This window comes from Trematomus bernacchii, unplaced genomic scaffold (assembly GCF_902827165.1).
Source record: "Trematomus bernacchii unplaced genomic scaffold, fTreBer1.1, whole genome shotgun sequence".
Taxonomy (NCBI): domain Eukaryota; kingdom Metazoa; phylum Chordata; class Actinopteri; order Perciformes; family Nototheniidae; genus Trematomus; species Trematomus bernacchii.
The window spans coordinates 7,450,718-7,469,919 of record NW_022988043.1 but is presented as its reverse complement, the minus strand read 5'-3'; the positions used below and the strand labels follow the sequence as shown (position 1 = coordinate 7,469,919).

The 19,202-nt window shown below is 39.3% G+C and overlaps 1 protein-coding gene across 1 annotated transcript in view; it reads right to left on the bottom strand.

Moving 5' to 3' along the window:
* Positions 1-19,202, bottom strand: part of grid2 (glutamate receptor, ionotropic, delta 2) — a 410,560-nt gene that overhangs the window by 50,251 nt on the left and 341,107 nt on the right. Inside the window, exons 12-13 of the mRNA XM_034118783.1 lie at positions 15,193-15,331; positions 8,264-8,459 (exon numbers count right to left, since the gene is read on the bottom strand). Of these exons, the coding sequence (XP_033974674.1) occupies positions 8,264-8,459; positions 15,193-15,331 (335 nt within the window). The remainder of the gene's footprint in view (positions 1-8,263; positions 8,460-15,192; positions 15,332-19,202) is intronic.

The window sequence follows — 19,202 nt, the reverse complement described above, 5'->3', positions numbered from 1 at the left end:
TGAGAAAGTATCGATAGACAGAAAAGGTAATAGAATTGTTTCTTTCTTCTTCTTTTTTGTTTTATTTCTTGCCACTGTTATTAAATCAAACATTTATTTCTCCCTCTCCTTATTTCCCATCTTTATCTCTCTCCTGTCCCTTGACTCCAGCCCGATTTGGCACATCTCTAGCAAACATGCCAGCTTTTAATAAATCACCACAATTGGCAAGAACAAGGTAGTTTCTATCTGAGTTTATCTCCATTTCTTTGTATCTAGCGTCTATCATGATCTTATTACAAATGTCTCTTTCAATCTTTGCCTTTCTTTAATATGTAGAACACATTTCCCCCATTTCCTTATTCTTTTCATCTTCTCTGCCTGAGACTGAGTCACAACACAGAAACACTGTCATCACACAAGCAGAGGATTGTAACAGCAGGAAAATATGTTTGCTGTTTGGGCTGCTTGTGTTGAATCCTAATGAGCTATCAGACTCTGCAGGAAAGGAGCTTTCTCAGATTCCTGTCAGGGTGATTTGACTAGAAAATAGAAAATGAGAGAACCCAGCAGCCAAAAAGGCATTTTCTGGTCTTAGCAGAGGATGGGTTATTACAGAGGATATTACAGCAGTCACACCCAGGCCCAGTGATAGATACATATCAAGCAAGCTTATGACTTGGCAGAGATTTCATTAAAATACATGACAAACACATAAATATGACATACATTTTTTGTAAATCTAATGAAATGGGGTTTGCCCCAGCCCTGCTGCGACATGTCATCACAGCGGCTCAGACATGAATTATCACAAGCAACAGTCCTACGTAAAAAAAAACACAAAGGGAAGAAGGGAATTAAAAGGATAAAAAAGGGCACATTTTCCAAGTCGCTCTCTCAAATGTAGAGGTAGAGGAATCACAAACACTGAGATCTGTCACCCAAACACAGCTGAGCCACCATGCTCCATAACCTTGGCAACTCCCTGACCAATGGCTGGTTGGGATGAGGTTCTTACAGGACGGTGACACTGACACACACACTCAGAGAGCACAGCTGCCTACTGATCTCCTGTTGGCTGTGATTTGAGAGGGTACACAGGTGTTAGAGTGGCCTCTCTATGTTGAGAGCACACCGACACAAGCATACACACAGTGTGAGACATCTGGGGGGACGCACACTGATGTGCTCTTAAACAACATCTTTCCCCACTCTCCATTCTATATATTGCTTGACTGCCTAATGAGGAATTAGACGGAATCTTCAGACCCTTCTCCATGACTTTACATATATTTAATAGATTAGGAAACAATGATGAGATGAAAGATTGAGGCAGGACAGAAAGAGATGAAGGAGAGAAGAGGAATAATATAGGGAGAGAAGAAGAATAGACAATAAAGATGACGTTTTCTGTGTTCGGTTACCATCAGTCTCTCTCAGCTGACTTCCCAAAGACTACTCTCTGTTGTGTTTACTATCTATCCATGGCTCCATCAATTAATCTCTCTGTCATCATTCTCACCAGTCTCTCTACTCTTCCTACAGTACATTTTCGTGTTCCTCTATCTGCCTCACTTTATCACCCTCTCGACTTTCCTGCATTGGTCATTATTTTCCTTTGTTCTTCCTGTCCATCAATCCATCAACGTTTTACTCCTTTTCGTTTATGTTTCCCTCTAATCCTGACTCTCATGTCGAAATAATAATACAAGCTTCGAGTAATTATGTTTTACTGTGAGAAAAAAACATGACCCAACCACTTAAAGCACTATTATCATTGAAGGAGGCCTCATTTGTAGTCACACAAATCCTGCTTTGATCTGTCTGTCTCTCTTAAATGCTCTCTCTTATGTTTGAGTTTGTTATATTCAATAGCTTTTAGCCCAACTGATTAACTCATCCAAGACTCAAAGCAACAGGAAAATAAAAAATGTATGTAATAAAAAAGCTGAAATCCAACTACCTCCTGTGTCTGTTCTTAATCTCCTCCTTTCTTCATTTATTTCCTGCATTCCAACATTCCCTGTGGAAAAGTGCATTATGTTTCTTCATCTATCACTCCATCCCTCTCTCTCCTTGTTCTTCTGTCTTTTCCCTTCTCACCCATCTTCACTATCTCTCAATCTCCAGTCCTCTTTTATCCCTCGCTGCTCCTTTATCTCTCTCTTTCCCATGTTCCAATTCCCACTCCCCTAAAACCCATTCACCATCCATATCATCTCCCCCTCCTCTCTTCATCCCTCCTCTGCTTTGTCTCAATCGTCCTCCGGAGTGTTGTGATGGCCTCACGTAGGACGAGGACCTAAACAGGTCTTGGTTGATTTACCATCGGCTCAATCTGGCAGATAGCTCTATCTCAGGAATCGGAGTAATCTTCATCATCATCACTGAAGTCATTACGGTAGATTGGTGAAAGCTTATAGGCTTGCATTATACAGCTCCTTACTTCCAGGATAAAGATATATGTAGCAGAGGTGAATAAATGAAGGTATATTTGATCATAATTTCTGGAGACATTATGCTAAATAGGCAGACGGTGATGGGGAGATATTAAGTGATGGGCCGGTTCCAGAATGGAGTCAAGCATATGTGAGAGAAGTAAAGACATTTTCCATCATCAATAATATTATAAAACATGTATTCAAGGTGTGCTTGAGGAATAGTATCAGCAAAACCATGGCCAGGAAAGTGTCAACAGGTAAAGAAATAGCTACATGCTTACAGGTTATATTAACTAAATGTAAGTTATAATACAAGATAATTAATTGGTGTGAACTCTCTAGCTGAATGGGTCAGATCCATTTCACCATGTTTATTCAAAAGGACACATTTGAAATTGAAATCCAAGAAATGGGTATTTTTTTGGAAAAGGGGAGTTTTACAAATGACAGAAAAATGCAAGAGTGCTTTTGCTAAGGCAAATGTTCTCAACTCAGTATAATCCAAATATGTATATATGTATGAGGCATTTGACTTTGTACATGCTAGACTGCCCTCTCTTCCTCCTCCTCTTCCTCAGCCTTGATTGCCTGTTACAAACATGCATTGGTGAAATTCGGAACCATCAATATTAGGCCAAAGGCTTCATTGTCCTGTTGAAAGCTGATCAACAAAGAGTTAAGTTAAAAGGATAGTGAATCACTGATGCTATATTTTCGTTCTTTTTTTTATTTATAAAGAAAACAAGCTTTACCATGCTTTCTTTACTGGCCTTGATTTCAGTTAGCATTGCAGGATATCTTTCAAAAACAGTGTTTTTCTTTAAGTTGCCATCATCATGCGACTTGGGAGTAATGGTAATATATAATGTGCAAGGACATGTGGGAAAAGACACATTTTCTAAAGTGATCCTTCCCATAGTGCAGCCAGAAAGTCATAGAGACAGAAAATCACTCAAACTGGCAATCCACTCAAATCTAAAATCACTCAGCAGTCATCAGAGACTCTTGAGGCCTGACAGAGAGTAGCTGTCATATATTCACACAAGGACACTTACATCAGCCCAGTCAGGTGTGTGTGTGTGTGTGTGTGTGTTGTGTGTGTTTGTGTGTGTGTGTGTGTGTGTGTATATGTGTGTGTGTGTGTGTGTCTGTGTGTGTGTGTGCGTGTGCGTGTGCGTGTGCGCGTGCGTGTGTGTGTGCGTGTGTGTGTGTGTGTGTGTGTGGTTCTGCACTGGGATGTATGTGCCTAAGCATGCAAATGTGAAGTTTGTATTGGTTGTTTAAGATTGAGTGTGATAATATTTATATCTGAATGTGTGCCATGCACTCTCACTTATGTGCTGCCGTGTAAGGGCTTAAGAGCCATTCCCCTGGTTCAGATTATTTCAGTGTTGACTAAATAAAAATCATTATCTGATCTGGCTTAATATTATAAAACCCCCGCTCTGGACACATACTGTAAAAACGTTATAAACAGTATACATTTAAATGGTATTATGCATTAAAAAAATCCGTATGACATTTACTGTCCCTGAGGTATATTTTGATTGACAGATATGATACCTCATATTATCAGCTCCTACCATCATGCTCTGTGTCAGTAATGGACACGTTGCAGTCAAGGGGGTGCAGAGGTTAAGTTATTAAGAGCGCAAGTAATTGATACTTAATTTCATTCCTTTCTTTTACAAGTCAGCACAACAAACAAAGCTGAGCTGTCAGAAGCTCTTAAGTTAAAAGGCCTGCCTACATCACACACACAAAGGACTGAGAAAAAGATACTTTATTTCCCTCTTGAGACCATGCCAGAAAAAATAGAGAAGATCACAGTTGAGTAAGGCATTGCCTTAAACGAAGATGCCATTATTTCAAAGAGTGACATGCGGCATGCTCGTCTTTGATATAAGTGTGACACCAAGTTAATGAGATATCAAGTCTGAGGTGCAACACCTCTTAGTTTATTGAACGCCTTGATCATTGACTAGAATGGCAGAGACGCATATATCACCCTGTGACAAGCCTCACCCTGCAGAATTCGCCTGGCTTAACATGTGTGTGTGTGTTAAGTGTATGTGTGTGCGGGTGTGTATCAATGCATGTGAGTAAATGTCTTGGTGTATAAAGCATACCGCTTATGGACATGTGTTTTTGTGTGCATATGAGTGCCTCCACATGCACAGGCATCTGTGTCTGTGCGTGCATATATTTATGCAAGTGATACCAGAGACAGCTAAGACACTGACCCGTTCTGACATATAATATCATTCTGCTGCAGGGGATCGAAACTGAAAAGGAAGAAAATCCATAGTGCACAGGAGACGACGAGTAAGAGGTTTATTGTGAAAGAGAAAAAGGCCTGAGAGAAAGATCGTGAGAGGAAGAGGCAAAAGCATCCTCAGGAAAAGGAGAGAGAGCATGACACTGAGGGGGAAAATATATCAAGTTCTTAACCTCACAGGAATCAAATATAGCAAAGGGACTGGATGAAAGAAGATAAACACATCCAAACAAATCAAACGGAGACACAGTACAAAATATGTCTGAGTCTGACTGACTCATGGGGTCTGTTAATAAGATCATGGCCTTCCAAATAGCCTCCGGCTTGAAAACACTATTCCAGGTACTGTTCACTGCCTTCCAAATGTATTTGTCAGTGTGAGACGAAATTATAACAGGTTTAAAGTCTATTCTCAAGGATTTGCTTTTAGGTCAAAACTTAAAAGCATGTGTTTGTGAAGTCAATTTACCTTGTGACACCTTTTTTCTCTATCTGGCCATCTCCAAGGTAAAATTCTACCTCAGCAATTTTCTCTAAAATGAATATTTTTCCAGGCACTAAATACTAAATGTGAAGGAAAATATAACCGTTAATGAATTAAGTACTTTGAAATTAAGCTCCAATTTATAGTACTGTGTATACAATTTAATTAGACAGTTAATCAAACAATGAAACATTGCAACAGTTTCACTGATGATGCCACTGCAGCAGAAGGAAAACATCAGCCTGTGTCATGCAGCTGAGAGAGGGGGACGGCATCAGTGTACCACTAGAGTGCACCCTGCAGCCTTGAATACAACAGCGATGAGTAAGAGACTCACAGAGACATAGGGAGGTGCAGAAAGAGAATATATAAGGGGTAAAAAGGAAAAGGAAAAATATGGAGAGGGCGGTGAAGTAGGGGAAACAGAGTCAGAAGGTATATGAGAATTTGGTGGTGCAATAAAACAGATGCAGGATAGAAAAAACCCATCAAATCAGAAGAGACAAAGTCAGAAGGAAAGGTGTGCCTCCCTCTTGTGCTCTTTGGCTGTACGGGGCTTGCTGCCACTGTCATGTAAAGTATCCATGAAAAAAAGTATCTCTCCATCCTGCTCATGAACATCCCATGATCCAGGTCTGTCTCCTGTCACTACTAGCTTCGCGCACTCTGCTGCTATTGAAAAGCAGTTCTTTTTATATGATTTACTTATCAATGATCATTAAGTGTCAGTGGATCCTAAAAGATTCGTCCACCCTAAATAGACAGTTTACCACAAAATGAAAAATATAAATGTTCTTAAATTAAATTGTTTTAGTGTGAGATGCCAATTGTTTTAGAAACTGAGTGTAGATATATCTGCATTCTCTCTAATATAATGGGACTAGATGACACTTGTGATGAGTTTTTATTAGGGTAATGTAGTTCGTAAATGAAGCTGCTCACAACATGATCTGAGGATTATCTTGTGTAACCAAATCACCTTTTCTGAAATGAGACATTGGTGTTGAGTTTTAAAATATATTTTCTGACGCTTTGAGAACCACAAGCCAAGTACAATATAATGTCTATATTCTATTGTGTTTTAAAGAAGGCAGAAACCCACACCGAAACAATCTAGATAAATAAATAGGACCACGGGTAAGAGATAATCCCTTTTTGGTCTGATGCTGCCATGGCTATCTTACTCATCTAGCAAACTGATGCCTAAAATGACCCTGACAGCGTCATGTAGTGATACTGCAGTACCATTTTAGCTGCTCGTTTTGGGAGCTGTGATGTGGCACTGATGTACTCACAGGGTGGAACTGATTCTCCCCACTCCCTGTAGCCAATCAGTGGAAAAAACACAGAGTTTGACTTTGATCATGCTGGCCCGGCATACGGTATCCTCAGTGGTAGCAGATATCATAGCAAACCACACTGCTACCTCAAATAGTGCAATGATGACACTTTCAGCCTGTCCAGAAATGTCAACAAATGAAACTGTGAGGACATAATCCTTCTGTACAATGTTGCTCTATGGTTCCTATTACTAAGGGCATTTCAAGACCGTCTTTTCTAAATGTAGTCACTTTATGGGGGGCACTTGATGTAAACCCAAATGATAATTTTATTGAAGTTCGAAGGATATAAGAATTTCCATTTTAAACAAACTTAACAAAAACGAATAACAATAATATGACTAATTGTATACTAATTTAGTTAGATCGGAGTGTTTTATCCCGCTTTTGGTGTCAAGTAGGTTATGATGAAGATTAATGTATTTTTAATTTACACATACATTTTATTTTTAGCAATAAATGACAGATGTATTCATAATGCTGGACACCCTACTAATTAGTTATATGCACTAGATTAACACATCTGCCAACAAGCAATGTGTGTGAGTGAATGTTAATAGTGGCGTGCTTATATGCTGTTTTGTACTGCATTTATCCCCTCGTTTTAAAAACACCACCCGCCACTTTAATCACTCCTCCCAACACTTCCAACGCTGGCTTCAGTTCAAGTCTAATATATTCTGGAGGGAGGGGGGGTAAAGTGAGATCCTCACTGGAGGAGCGCAGAGCGATGCAAACAGAAAGCGGGATGCATGCAAATGAGATGAAGCAGTCAGGTATTTATGATGCTGGTTAATCACTGAGGGAATTAAGTATTTAACCATGCGCGCATTATCTGTGTATCGTTAACATCGTTTAGATAGATTTATTCCCTATCAACACAGACGACCCTGTAGCATGAGCTGTATATCAAAACAGTACTGAAGCTGAGCCGTGTACCATAAGGACTCACTGTAAACCAGAAGGTTATTACATTTGCTATATGTAATAAACATAAATTAGGAGTTTTACAAGCGATTGCAATAATGCATTATGTCTCTCAACCTTACTGGCATTATTACATCACATATACTAAGTAATCCCTATGTGCAAAGCAACGTGACACTATTTACCTGCTGCCCACGTTATGCACTGTTTTATGATTGGTTTTGACATTTAGCATAATGCGCGGCAGACATGCTCTCAAGAGAAATTGAAGAGCATGCATGCATGGCAATTCTTGCAGTGGGATCCAACCACAAGGTTCACCTTGTTTCAGGGCAAATGTCATCTCCTACTATCAAATTAGTAAATGTCAATATGTAAGACACATTTGATCGCCTAGCACCTGCTGTTTTCATTGCAGAAAATAGGTTTCATTTGAGGTTTTATTCATAACTTGAATTGAACCACTATCTGTTAGTAATACTGTATATACTGTATGTTCAGAAGGCTTAATACAAGATTGAAAACTGAGGTGACTGAGAATATAAGTCAGGCATGTGGCAAGCTCAGAGACTGATGTCATTTTGACCTTCAGGTTGATTTGATAATAAAACCAATATATTTGTGTTCCCAAGAAAGGCAAGGTCAAAAGTTGCTTGAATGTGAAAGCTTTGCCCCTCCGTAATAAATAATGTATCTGATGTTTCTGCCATTCTGCACCTTGTCCCCAGTATTTCCAGACACGACATGATCTCATTGTTGTCTGAAGTTTCAAAGGCCATTTGTTAAGAGCTGACAATTAATGAAAAAGTCCTACCTTGCGAATGCCTTCTTTTGACTCCTCAACGTTGTTTTCTCCTCCTCCGGTGCGGTTAATCATGCGCCACATCTGGGAGTACATGGGATCTCTCTCGAAGGGGTTCATAGACTTGTAGCGGACCTGATCATATACTGCTGAGTCCAACACTGTGCCATAAGGCAACTCCGTCTGCTTGGATAAGTCCTGGAGGGACCTGGCGAGAAAAGTGGTAGATAGAGTTAGTCTTTGTTTCCAGTCATCCATTCACTTTAAGCGCAATGCAGACTCTGGAAGAATGGTTAGCTTCACATCTCACATGGGGCTCACTTCATCCCCTGGGTATTACTGTTGTGGTGATACTGCAGGTACTTGGTGGCTACAGTAATGGATATAGCAGTGCCCTGTTTCCAATAGAATGCTCTCTCTGCAACAAGTATCCACAATGCACTGCAAGGCTATTTCATCTACTGCAGTGATGACACTTTCTAACATGGATTTGGAGTGAATAGTCTGTCCAAGGAATAAAGAGTTGATCCTTCTGTACAAAGCCAGTCCATAGTAATCAATCAAAAATAAATATGTTTCAATGCATGTTAACTCACTAGTACTTTCGAGCACTAAAATGTATTATTATTCACAAAAATGCAAGAGTAAGTCAAGTGACTACTTGTTATGGACTGGCTGTTTTGGGATGATGGTGTACAATGTATTGAGTTCAGAGTGCATTTAAACAGCAGACCTGAAGCCGTGCCTTGTTAAAGGACACTTCACAGGTGTTTTCGTCTTCTACAAACTTATATTATCCTGGAAGCTCTACTGTGTATCTCAGCATGTATTTGAATTATTATCCATCATTTTTATGAGTGGATTTAGGATGAAATATAACAATATAATCCAAACAGTTGACACAGAGGTAAAAACATAAAAACATGAAAAGCAAGTGCACATCCAATGACCTGGATGAAATCCCTCAATGTGGTGATTCCGTCTTCGCACTTCAATGTGTGCCCTTATGGGACATGGTGAATGATTGGGTCTTTGTTACTGTCTGAGTATCTCCCTGTGAAAGCTGAAAGCCCTGGACAGCGGGCAGTGGACAGAACACACAGAGAGTTAATGAAGTGTCCAGCTGTATGTGGGCCACCCTATATTTTCCCTTAAAAGAGTGGTCTAGATCTAAACTCTTCAAATGCCAAAAGTGGGAGTTGGGGATGACATGTAATTCACATGGAATAAAAATAGAACAATGGCAATTGGCCGTGACCAACACATTTGAGAAAAATGGGGGTGGGAAGCAGGTTAGACAGCAGCACTTACTCACAGTGCTGAACAAGATGCGTGGCTTACTGCACACAGTTTATACTTACAACTGTACAAAGACAATATCAGAGAATTAGAAATTAAGAAAAATGTAAAATAAGTCATTCAGTTCTTTTTAAATCCCATCCCTTTCTCTCATCCTTCCTCTCTCGCTCTGCCCCTCGAACATAAATTGCCACCTCTGGGGGAATACACAAGCTATTGGTAATTATAATGCAACCATGCCTGGGTTGCCTCTCAAAGAGTTTGGCCGCTGAGAAATGTAATGGAGAACCATTACAGGAACTAATTTGTTTTTAACTGTTTGTTAAATGGCTGCTACATACCACCCATGGATTTGGGAAACACACATTTTGAAACAAAACATTTCCACAAAAACACTCAACATGTCCTGCTTAATGAAGAACGTGTTTACAGTATGACTTCATTAATTCCCTTGTAATACAAACACAATAGCAGATTTAACATCGGGCCAACATATAAGTAGGTTCTGTTCACATTTGAACAAGACTGCACACACAGAAACGCACACACAAAATAACATTCAGACGTTTTATGGACGGTCACAGTTCCTGCAATTTCTCTCTCTCTCCGATGCCCTCTTTAACTATCTCTCTGACCCGCTCTAAAAGAAAAAATTAACTTTGAAGATTTTAATGAACTTTGCTGGGAACATGAATCTTTTATTGCCATCAATTAATCTTTGGCCTTAATAATCTCTCCGTCCCACTACTCCCCTCTGTGAATGGGTTTCACTGGGTAATAACTCTGCGTTTGTTTTTTAATGGTAGAATAAAATGTCAGATGAGTTAAGATTTTACTGAGACCAAAAGAAAATAATGAATGAGACTCACAGTGACTTAAGCTCAGTTATACTCCTACAGTGAAAAACACAATAAAAAATGTATGGCTGAAAATATTAAAAGGGCATTCAAAAATGTATTAAATCTCCATGTCTAAACTTAGTTTTACGATTTTGAAATGTTTTATGTGAAACTAATGTGTGCATGTGATTGCCTCTTGTCCTGTGAGTATGCTGTAAGATATTTTGCAACCAATTATAATACCTATAAGTAGACCAATGAGCAAGTTATGGAGTGAAAGGCAGCTGAATATATTTTTGAAACGTGTTTGTTTTCATCTGTCTGTGTATAGAGTTTGTTTTAGCATATTTGGTCCTCTGGTCGTCTTCCTTAAGTGATCTTTTCTGGAGTTAATTTGGTTTATATGCCAACTGTTTGAAATAGTTTAAAAGAAAACTAGTTCAATAAAAGTATTTGTGGAGTCAAAGGATTGGCTTTTTTTTTTTTAATGTTTTTTGGAAGCCAAAAGACAAAGATGATCTTGGCTTTGTGATTCTGTAGGGAAATTAATTCTGATAACGGCAGTAGAGCCTTGATCAGTCCATTAACTTTTTAACAAATTGCTGTTGAAGCACTGCAGACAGCTGTGCAACCTTGAACAGCAAGCTATGTGTGCTGACAGAAGCCAAACCAACATGGTCTTGAGAGTAGGCTTAGCTAATCTATATTTTAATTAATTGTACTAGAGAAGAGTAGGTCATATAAATGCTGGTTTCCTTTGTGTGTATCATATATGCATCATCATTAGGAATTTAGAGGTCTTTTTATCGGTGATCACTTTCTATATGAGATCGTTGGTCACTCCCAAGCAATGTCATAACATGTTATCACTCTTGTGCAGAAGCTAGCTTATGCACTACTGTTTAAGTGTTTAACATTATTCCATTCATTACTTTCATCATATACTGTCAAAGAGACAATGCTGTTACAATCCCGTTCTCGTTAATAGAGGGCGATAAAGTGAAAGTGTGACGGTAAATCTTGACTTCATGGCCCTTAAGAAAACATGCCAGACTTTGAATAAGCCAATGAGCCGCTGACCAGTGGAGCCACTCTGCTGTCTGAGCTACATACTGGGATTTTACAGACAAGCATGCATACATACAGAACAGTTACCAGCCATTATGAAGCTTACACGAGAACACTAACCACCTGATTGACTTTACTGGCATCATTAGCGACCGTAACATAATGAGACACCTGCTGTGAGAGATTGAGCCAGAGAGAGAAGCTTTCTATCCTCAAACACTCCATCTGTCTTTCAATCTTCCCATCCTGACCAATTGTTCCCCTCCATTGCTTTCATCTCCCAACAGTTGCCACCTCCTAACTCACGTTAAAACGTCTGAAATCTATTGCTCATTCTCCTCTTCACCACGAGCTTCTCCTCTCTCTTCTTGCGTGCTTTTTTCCAATGTCTATTTACTTGACTTCACTCTTCCCTTCTAACTTTTATCTTTCGTCTCATCTTTTCTTCCACCTGCCTCCTCTCTTTATTTCCACTTTATACCGTTTTATCTCTCTCTTTGTATGTTGCTCTCTCTTTCTCCCTGCCGCCATCCCTCCCCGTTTTCCTAAAGGATTCACACTGAAATTGAGGGAAAACATCCAAGCGTGAAATAGTCCGGAGAGGGTTCTGAATGCTCACTTGTTATTTCATTTCCAGGATGAAACAAGGGCATTAATACTTAAAAACCCTGTCTGTCCTGCTGGCTCCCTGAGACACGAAGACGGGCGATGCCTCCATCCTTCCCCTGCCTTTCTTTCCTTTCCTGTCTCTTGCTTGCTCTTTTCCATACTTAAATAATTTTCCCTCTCAATAACTCACTCCCTAAACCATTTTCTCTCCTACCATCTGTGTAATATGTTAATCAAGTATTCATCAGATTAAAGTGCACGCTAATCACAACATCACAATCCTCTCTTTTTCCTCGCTTGGCTGCTCTCTTCATCTCTGCGTTGAGGTTTTGTTATGCTTTACGATTACTCTGTTTGTTTTGGGTATGTTCCTTCTCATCCTAAAACCCATCTTTGGAGACCCAAGGCCATGCGGGTGCTGCTGTTAAGGTGGTAATTATGCCACTAATGACCCCCGAAGAGTCAACACATTAAAGATAATGCATTCAAATGTATGGAAATCCTTAATTAGCTCAATGGATGCTGAATGAGGCGGTAAACTGAGAGGCACTCGCTAATGACAACAAATTGAAGCAGAAAAAAACATCAAAAAGAGACAAAAGAAAAGTGATTTTTTTCCTACACACTTTTAAGGTTCTATAGAAATAATTGGATAAAAGGGGGGAAAAGACAAAATGAAAAAGAGAGAGGAGTGGAAACAAAAGTATAAAAGGAGGTCTGTCAAAGAAAAAAAAGAGAGGGTATAAGAAAGTGACGTACAGTATAGTCAAACTGACAGAAACTAATTCAGCGACAGATAGAGATGAGATTTTGAGAAATAAATGTTGTTTATTCCAAAGCCAAGCACAATTAACTGTGGCACTGCCGGGCATAGCGGATGCTTCAGCATGCTGATTAGTCCAATGAGAGATGAGCGTTTCCTTGTGCCACCAGGAGAGAAACAGGCAAACATATTATCACAAGGATAGATAAACAGAGGGCACTGAGCTTAGGGAAATGATGTGTGTGAGTATTTGAAGGGGGCTGGGATACACGCCACTTAGGACCAAGGAGGAACATGCTAAAACACTGTCTTCTTACTTTCATAACTACTTGGCCTCATTTTCGCTCTCTGTTTCTCCATATCTTCAGTATCTACATCATTGTATGTATACCAGAGGTGGGGACTCGAGTCACATGACTTGACTCGAGTCGGACTCGAGTCACATATTTTTGGACTTGAGACTTGCTTGACTAACATTGATAAAAGACTTGACTTGACTTTGACTTGGTATTCATGACTTGAGACTTGACTTAAGCTTGAGACAGATGACTTGAAAGGACTTGACTTTTTAAAATTAAATATTTGCGTTTGTTTTTGTAGTGAGATATTACATTTAGTTTTTTCGAAATGTGATTGGGTGATTATAGCGCCGTGCGCGCAAACCTGGCAACCCACTAGACGGCATGAGTGTCAGTTAACATGGCAGCGGCTAGCGTTACTCCACAAATAGTCAAGTTTGGATTCAAGGATTATGTTGTCGATAATAAGAAGAGAACAGCGGTATGCAGGGTCTGCAGCATAAAGATCAGTGACAGGACCACCATAACATCCAACTTCATTCGTCACTACAAAAAAACCCACAGAGAAAGGTGCGTGAATGTGTTGTGTTAGCTAGAAAGCTAACGTTAAGTGTAAGCTACGTTAGACTTGGTTTCAAATCGATTAAGCATTGCAAAGAGAAGACAAAACGGTAAATGAACACTAGAACCGCCAAGGGATTCATTTTGACTAACCCCGATACTGACGGGCTGTCAGGAGAGGGAGAGAGAGAGAGAGAGAGGAAAAGAGATGCCTCGTTTATTTCCCCTGTGTTATCAGAAGTTACTGTAAACTGTTGAATAATGTAAACTGTTGAATAATGTAGTCTACTTTTAGTAGTTTGTTTAAATGTTTTAATTATGTTGTTTTTGTTTGTAGAAGTGCATCATTCCTTGATTTATTGTAAAAATTAATCTGAACTTTTTGATCTGTTATGATGATAAACTGAAGCAATTTCAAAATTAACCCAATTAACTGAGTTTTAAATCGTCCTACTTAGTTTATAAGGAAATTATGAAGAGGAACAAATTAAATGATTTGAAAATGATATCTATGTAGGTGCTGACGCTGTTGGCGGTTCTAGTGTTAACAGACATTTAAATTAAATATGTGTAATGGCAAATGCCATATATGATTTTCTTACCTGGAATTCTGCCTTTTTGAACAGACTTTTTGACTGAGTCATAGCTATATTGTCTGCAGTTCTAGGGTTAATATTGATCTAATATGATTGTCATTGGTCTAAATTAGATTTCAAATGATTAACTGTGTATGTAATGAAGATCATAGTGTGGGTTGAATCCATTTTAATAACCACTGTCTTTTAACTGATTTAAATGCGGAAACTGGGCTTATTCATCAGAATTTTGTATGACTTGACTTGACCTGAGCAATGACTTGACTTGACTTGCTTGACTCTCACCACAGTGACTTGGGACTTGCTTGATACTTGTAGGTCAAGACTTGAGACTTGCTCATGACTTGCACATGTAGGACTTACTCCCACCTCTGATGTATACACACACACACACACAAAATAAACTAACAAACAAACACAATGATATATCCCAACTTGAGCGAAACAGGAAATTGCTATGCTACAACGGGGTGATGAAGGAGGGGAGAAAGGAGGGAAAGGATATGGAAGTAATTGTGTGTGTGTGTGTGTGTGTCTCTTATGCATTACACCTGCTTGTTAAAATGGATTTCAATAATCAAGCACACTGGGGGAGACCGCAGAGTGTCTCAGTGTGTTAGAAACAATTTGTCATGCACGCAAAGCTACACACCAACTATGATGAATATATTTGAGCAAATGTAATTGTGTGTGTGCACAGTTAAATGCATAAATACCTTTGTTCTGGTACCTCTGTGAAGTTGTGATGTGCAACTTTAAGAAAAAACTAAATCTTGGTAATGGGTAATGGTTAAACAGTTTTAGTTTTTGTATCACAATACCTATGTCGAAAGAACTGAGTTTTTCAGAAGGTAAAGCCATAAAAATACAACTGACAACATTGAAGGAAAATCTGTTGGATACTTACTGTATGGAGTTCTCTATGCGTGAGATGGTGAGGAATGCTGCTAGGTTGGCGGTATATGAGGAAATGACAATAAGAGCAAACATCCACCAAACGCCCATCATCATCCTTGTAGCTAGAGTAGTGTAGGGCACCTCCCCACCTAGAAAGAAAGAACGAAAGACAGTTAAACCAACGCATACTCACGGACAAAAATAAATGCAAGCAATTTTAGCTGCAGGAGGAAAACCTGTTAGAACAGCAAAGTGAAAGATTATGTTAGGATTAACAGATCTGAGCTGATGCTTTGGCACTGATCTCATCCACACCAAAAGTGGGAGGCACTGCAGCGCATTTAATTTATCCTCTTCTAGAAAGACATCAAAACAACATAATCTTTGCGACATTTTACAGATCTGACAATATTTATATAGTGAGGTAAAATTGGCCTCTGCAGACTGTGTTTAAATCTCTGAAAATGTCTCATTAAACAATCACATTCAAAATGCCAGCAGGCCTAACTGTTTCGACAGAGGTTCAAACAATCTAACATGCCACTGCAACAAATGTAGTTGGAAAACACCTTGAGGAATCTGAACAGAATGTGTATGATAGGATTTAATGCTGCCAGGCGAATAATACAGTAAACAGTGGCCTGTCAGTCTTCAAGTATAAAACCGGTGTTATAAAAGCTTTTGGCCTTGTCCTCTGGAATGTTTTTGTGCTACTGTGAAAAGCAAACTGCCTCGGCTTTCTGAAAGCTTTCAAAAATAGCTGTCACTTTAACCATAGCCCACGAAAGAAAACTAAAAATATGTATTAGAATAGAAAATAACACACATTTACATTACATGTCATTTGTTAGATGCTTTTATCCAAAGGGACTTACATACATTCGGTACTGTGGACAATCCCCACAGGAGCAATTTGGGGTGAAGTGTCTTGCCCAGGGACACAACGACATGCTGACTGCAGTGGGACTCAAACTTGCTATCCCCTGATTCGAAGTCCAGCACACTATCCACTGAGCCACACCCTCCCCCTTTACATTTTCTTTTATATATTGTGATAGGTAGATTGTGAGCAAGTGTTTATATTTGTGAACGCACAAATTAATGCAAACCTCTTAACAACCATGCAAATACACATTTAAAGGGGCCTATTATGCAAAATGCACTTTTTGATGTCTTTTATACATAGATATGTGTCCCCTCTGTGGCCACTTTATGATGTCATAACGATTGGCTTGTGTAATCATGAGCCAACACCCAACCAAGGTATCCCCCCCCCCACCACCTTATCACCTGAATCTCCTCCTTGAGCACCATTGTGTTTTTTTTAACCAAATCTCAGAGGGGCGTGGGGAGTGGCTCCTTATTTTCATCTAAAGTAACAGACAGAGAATCAGCACTTTTGAAACAGGGCTAAAACAGAGGGGATTATGGGATGCTACAATGATCTGTTTGGTATTTGGAGCCAAACACTTCAGAGACATGTTTTGTATATCTGACACCTATAATATATTGATGAAAAACAGTATAATAGGGGACCTTTAAGTAAGCTTGCCTAATGTACGGTTACACACAAATGCACAGAGAAATGATTGATTTGCAGCCAATGATCTCTTCCTCACTGCCTTTATTGAAGCCTGTTAGAAATGAGCCTCCTTCAGCCTTGAAGCAGGAGATCACCGTAACGTGGAGTCAGACCAACAGACAGCGCTCTCCCCTCTCCCACTTCCTCCAGACCAGACTCAATAATATATGTGATACCCATGTAATTCCATGTTCCTTTTATCTCGCGCCACTTCTCTATCTGCATTGCATTTCCTTCATTTCAGGCCTTTTCTTCATTGCTTATAGCATTTGGTTCATTGTATAATCCTTTCCCCTTTTTTCTGGGGTGTTATTATTTCTCAGGCATTACATCTGCAGTTGGTTTTACAATGAGCCCGAAGGCAGAGTGATGTGTAGTACTGCACTCTATTTATTAAGTTCAAACAATGTCTTTGAATGTTTGCTTGTGTCTTAGCCTCATATATCTATCCTTTTATGCTGTATACATTTATACAAAAGGAAATTACCTGTTGAGTTTTGTAAATGTGTTGATGTACAGTATGGTGTTTTCCCTGCAGAGTATGCATAGAACTGTGGTTATGAAATCCTTCTTTTCATTTGATGTGCTATTTATTTGATCATTTATCCTGACTGAGATTGACATCTATTGATGACAGGCCAGACAATAACAAATATGGATAGAAAAACCTGGGAGAGAGAGAGAGAGAGGGGGGGGATAGACAGAGAGGGAGAGAGAGAGATGTAACATCTTTGCAAGATTTTATATAAACTTGAATTCATGAAGATCAATAAAAATAACAAAACGTTGAGAAGTGGGTTGAGAAAGCTCTTGAGATGTTTTACTTGAAGTCAGGCATTGATTTGTAAAGGTGCCAACATGTGAGAAGGTTGCAGTTTAGTATGGACCTTGACATCAGCTCTTGAAATAGCAAAGTGTCTGCCCCAAGCTATGCTTTTAACAAAAAGCATAAATAGTTTTGATGTCATAATTACTGCCGACCATTGAGGCGAAACATAGTCAACATTGCACTGGTGACACTGAAGTCTCATGGGGAAAGACGATCCAAAGGACAGGTCTAACGTTATACCATATAGTCTTCCTTTTGTAAAAGGACATGAAATATGCACACACTTACAGTCACACTCCACTAAGCTATCGGAATCACTGTATTAACGGTGTACTTATAACAGTGTATTGTCCTAACAACCTATCTTATACTACATGATATGGTACTACATACTCTGCTCTAACAAAACCATACTTCATACAGGGGAATACACCCAGATGGATTCAACATTGAGCAACAATATGGAAGTCAGCGAGCCCTTCAAGTTTGAGAGTTGCTGATGTACATGTATTATGTATATGTACCTTTTGTATTCAAAAGGAAAACATATTTGCCCCAAATTTACCAAAACAGCTTTATGATAATAAACAACAACAAAGAAGAAACAAATGTTGTTGAATATGTATGATAAATAAATCCCAAGTCTACTACAAATGAACAGCCCCAAAGGCCATGCTGCTTATACATAGGATTGATCTGATTAGTTCCTGAGGAGTGATGCACATGAGATCAGTCTAACTGGCTTAATAAAGATCACATTGTGTTGACAACAGAGACAGAATGCTCCTTCAATGACGCTAAGCGGGACTAAGGGAAGAACATTGTGAGACACTGTAGAATAAAGGTTCTCCCTAAGGCATTCCTGACAATTCCTGGTAAGAAAGTATACATATGTGTCTCTGTTGCAGGTCACCCTTGAAAAAGAGATCAATGATCTCAATGGGATTCACCTGCATAAATAAAGGTTTGAAATGAAATGAAATGAAATGTATGTGTATGGATTCAATAGGAGGCCTTGCTAGCAAGAAGCTGCTTTGTTGTGGAAGGTTTGACAGCTTCAAAGGTACCCTTTTGTGTCCCCTCTTACCATCATGTCTCTACATGCTTCCCCTCTCATTCTCTGCTGTTCTCTTCTCTAGTTGTGGGCTAAAATATGTTCTCTTTTTTTTAAGAACCTACTAGAACTGGGGAATCAAAATCTGAAAATGTGCTATTTTGTAGCTGGAAATATTTTAAATCAATGTTGCTGTGTTAGATATTAGAATGTAGTTGTCCTAACTTACAGGTATCCATTAGTCTTGAATTGTTTCATTACTATAGCAGACCCTTTCTGTTGGCTTACTTGCTGTGTTCCTTCTTTGATTGACTGAGTGACTGCATTTCTGGTTGTCTACATAACGGATGGGTTCATTAGATATCTGGCTACAGGCTGGCAGCCTGGTCCCTTGGCTCTGTGACTGACTGCCTGATTGACTTGCTACATTCCTGGCCTCTTAGCTGAATACATGCTTCCTCATTCTCCTGCCCAGTAGCAATACACCCCTACACAAGCTGCACTCAACAGAAAAGACAACTGCACGGATTCCTTCCCAGGGCAGCTAAACAGTTT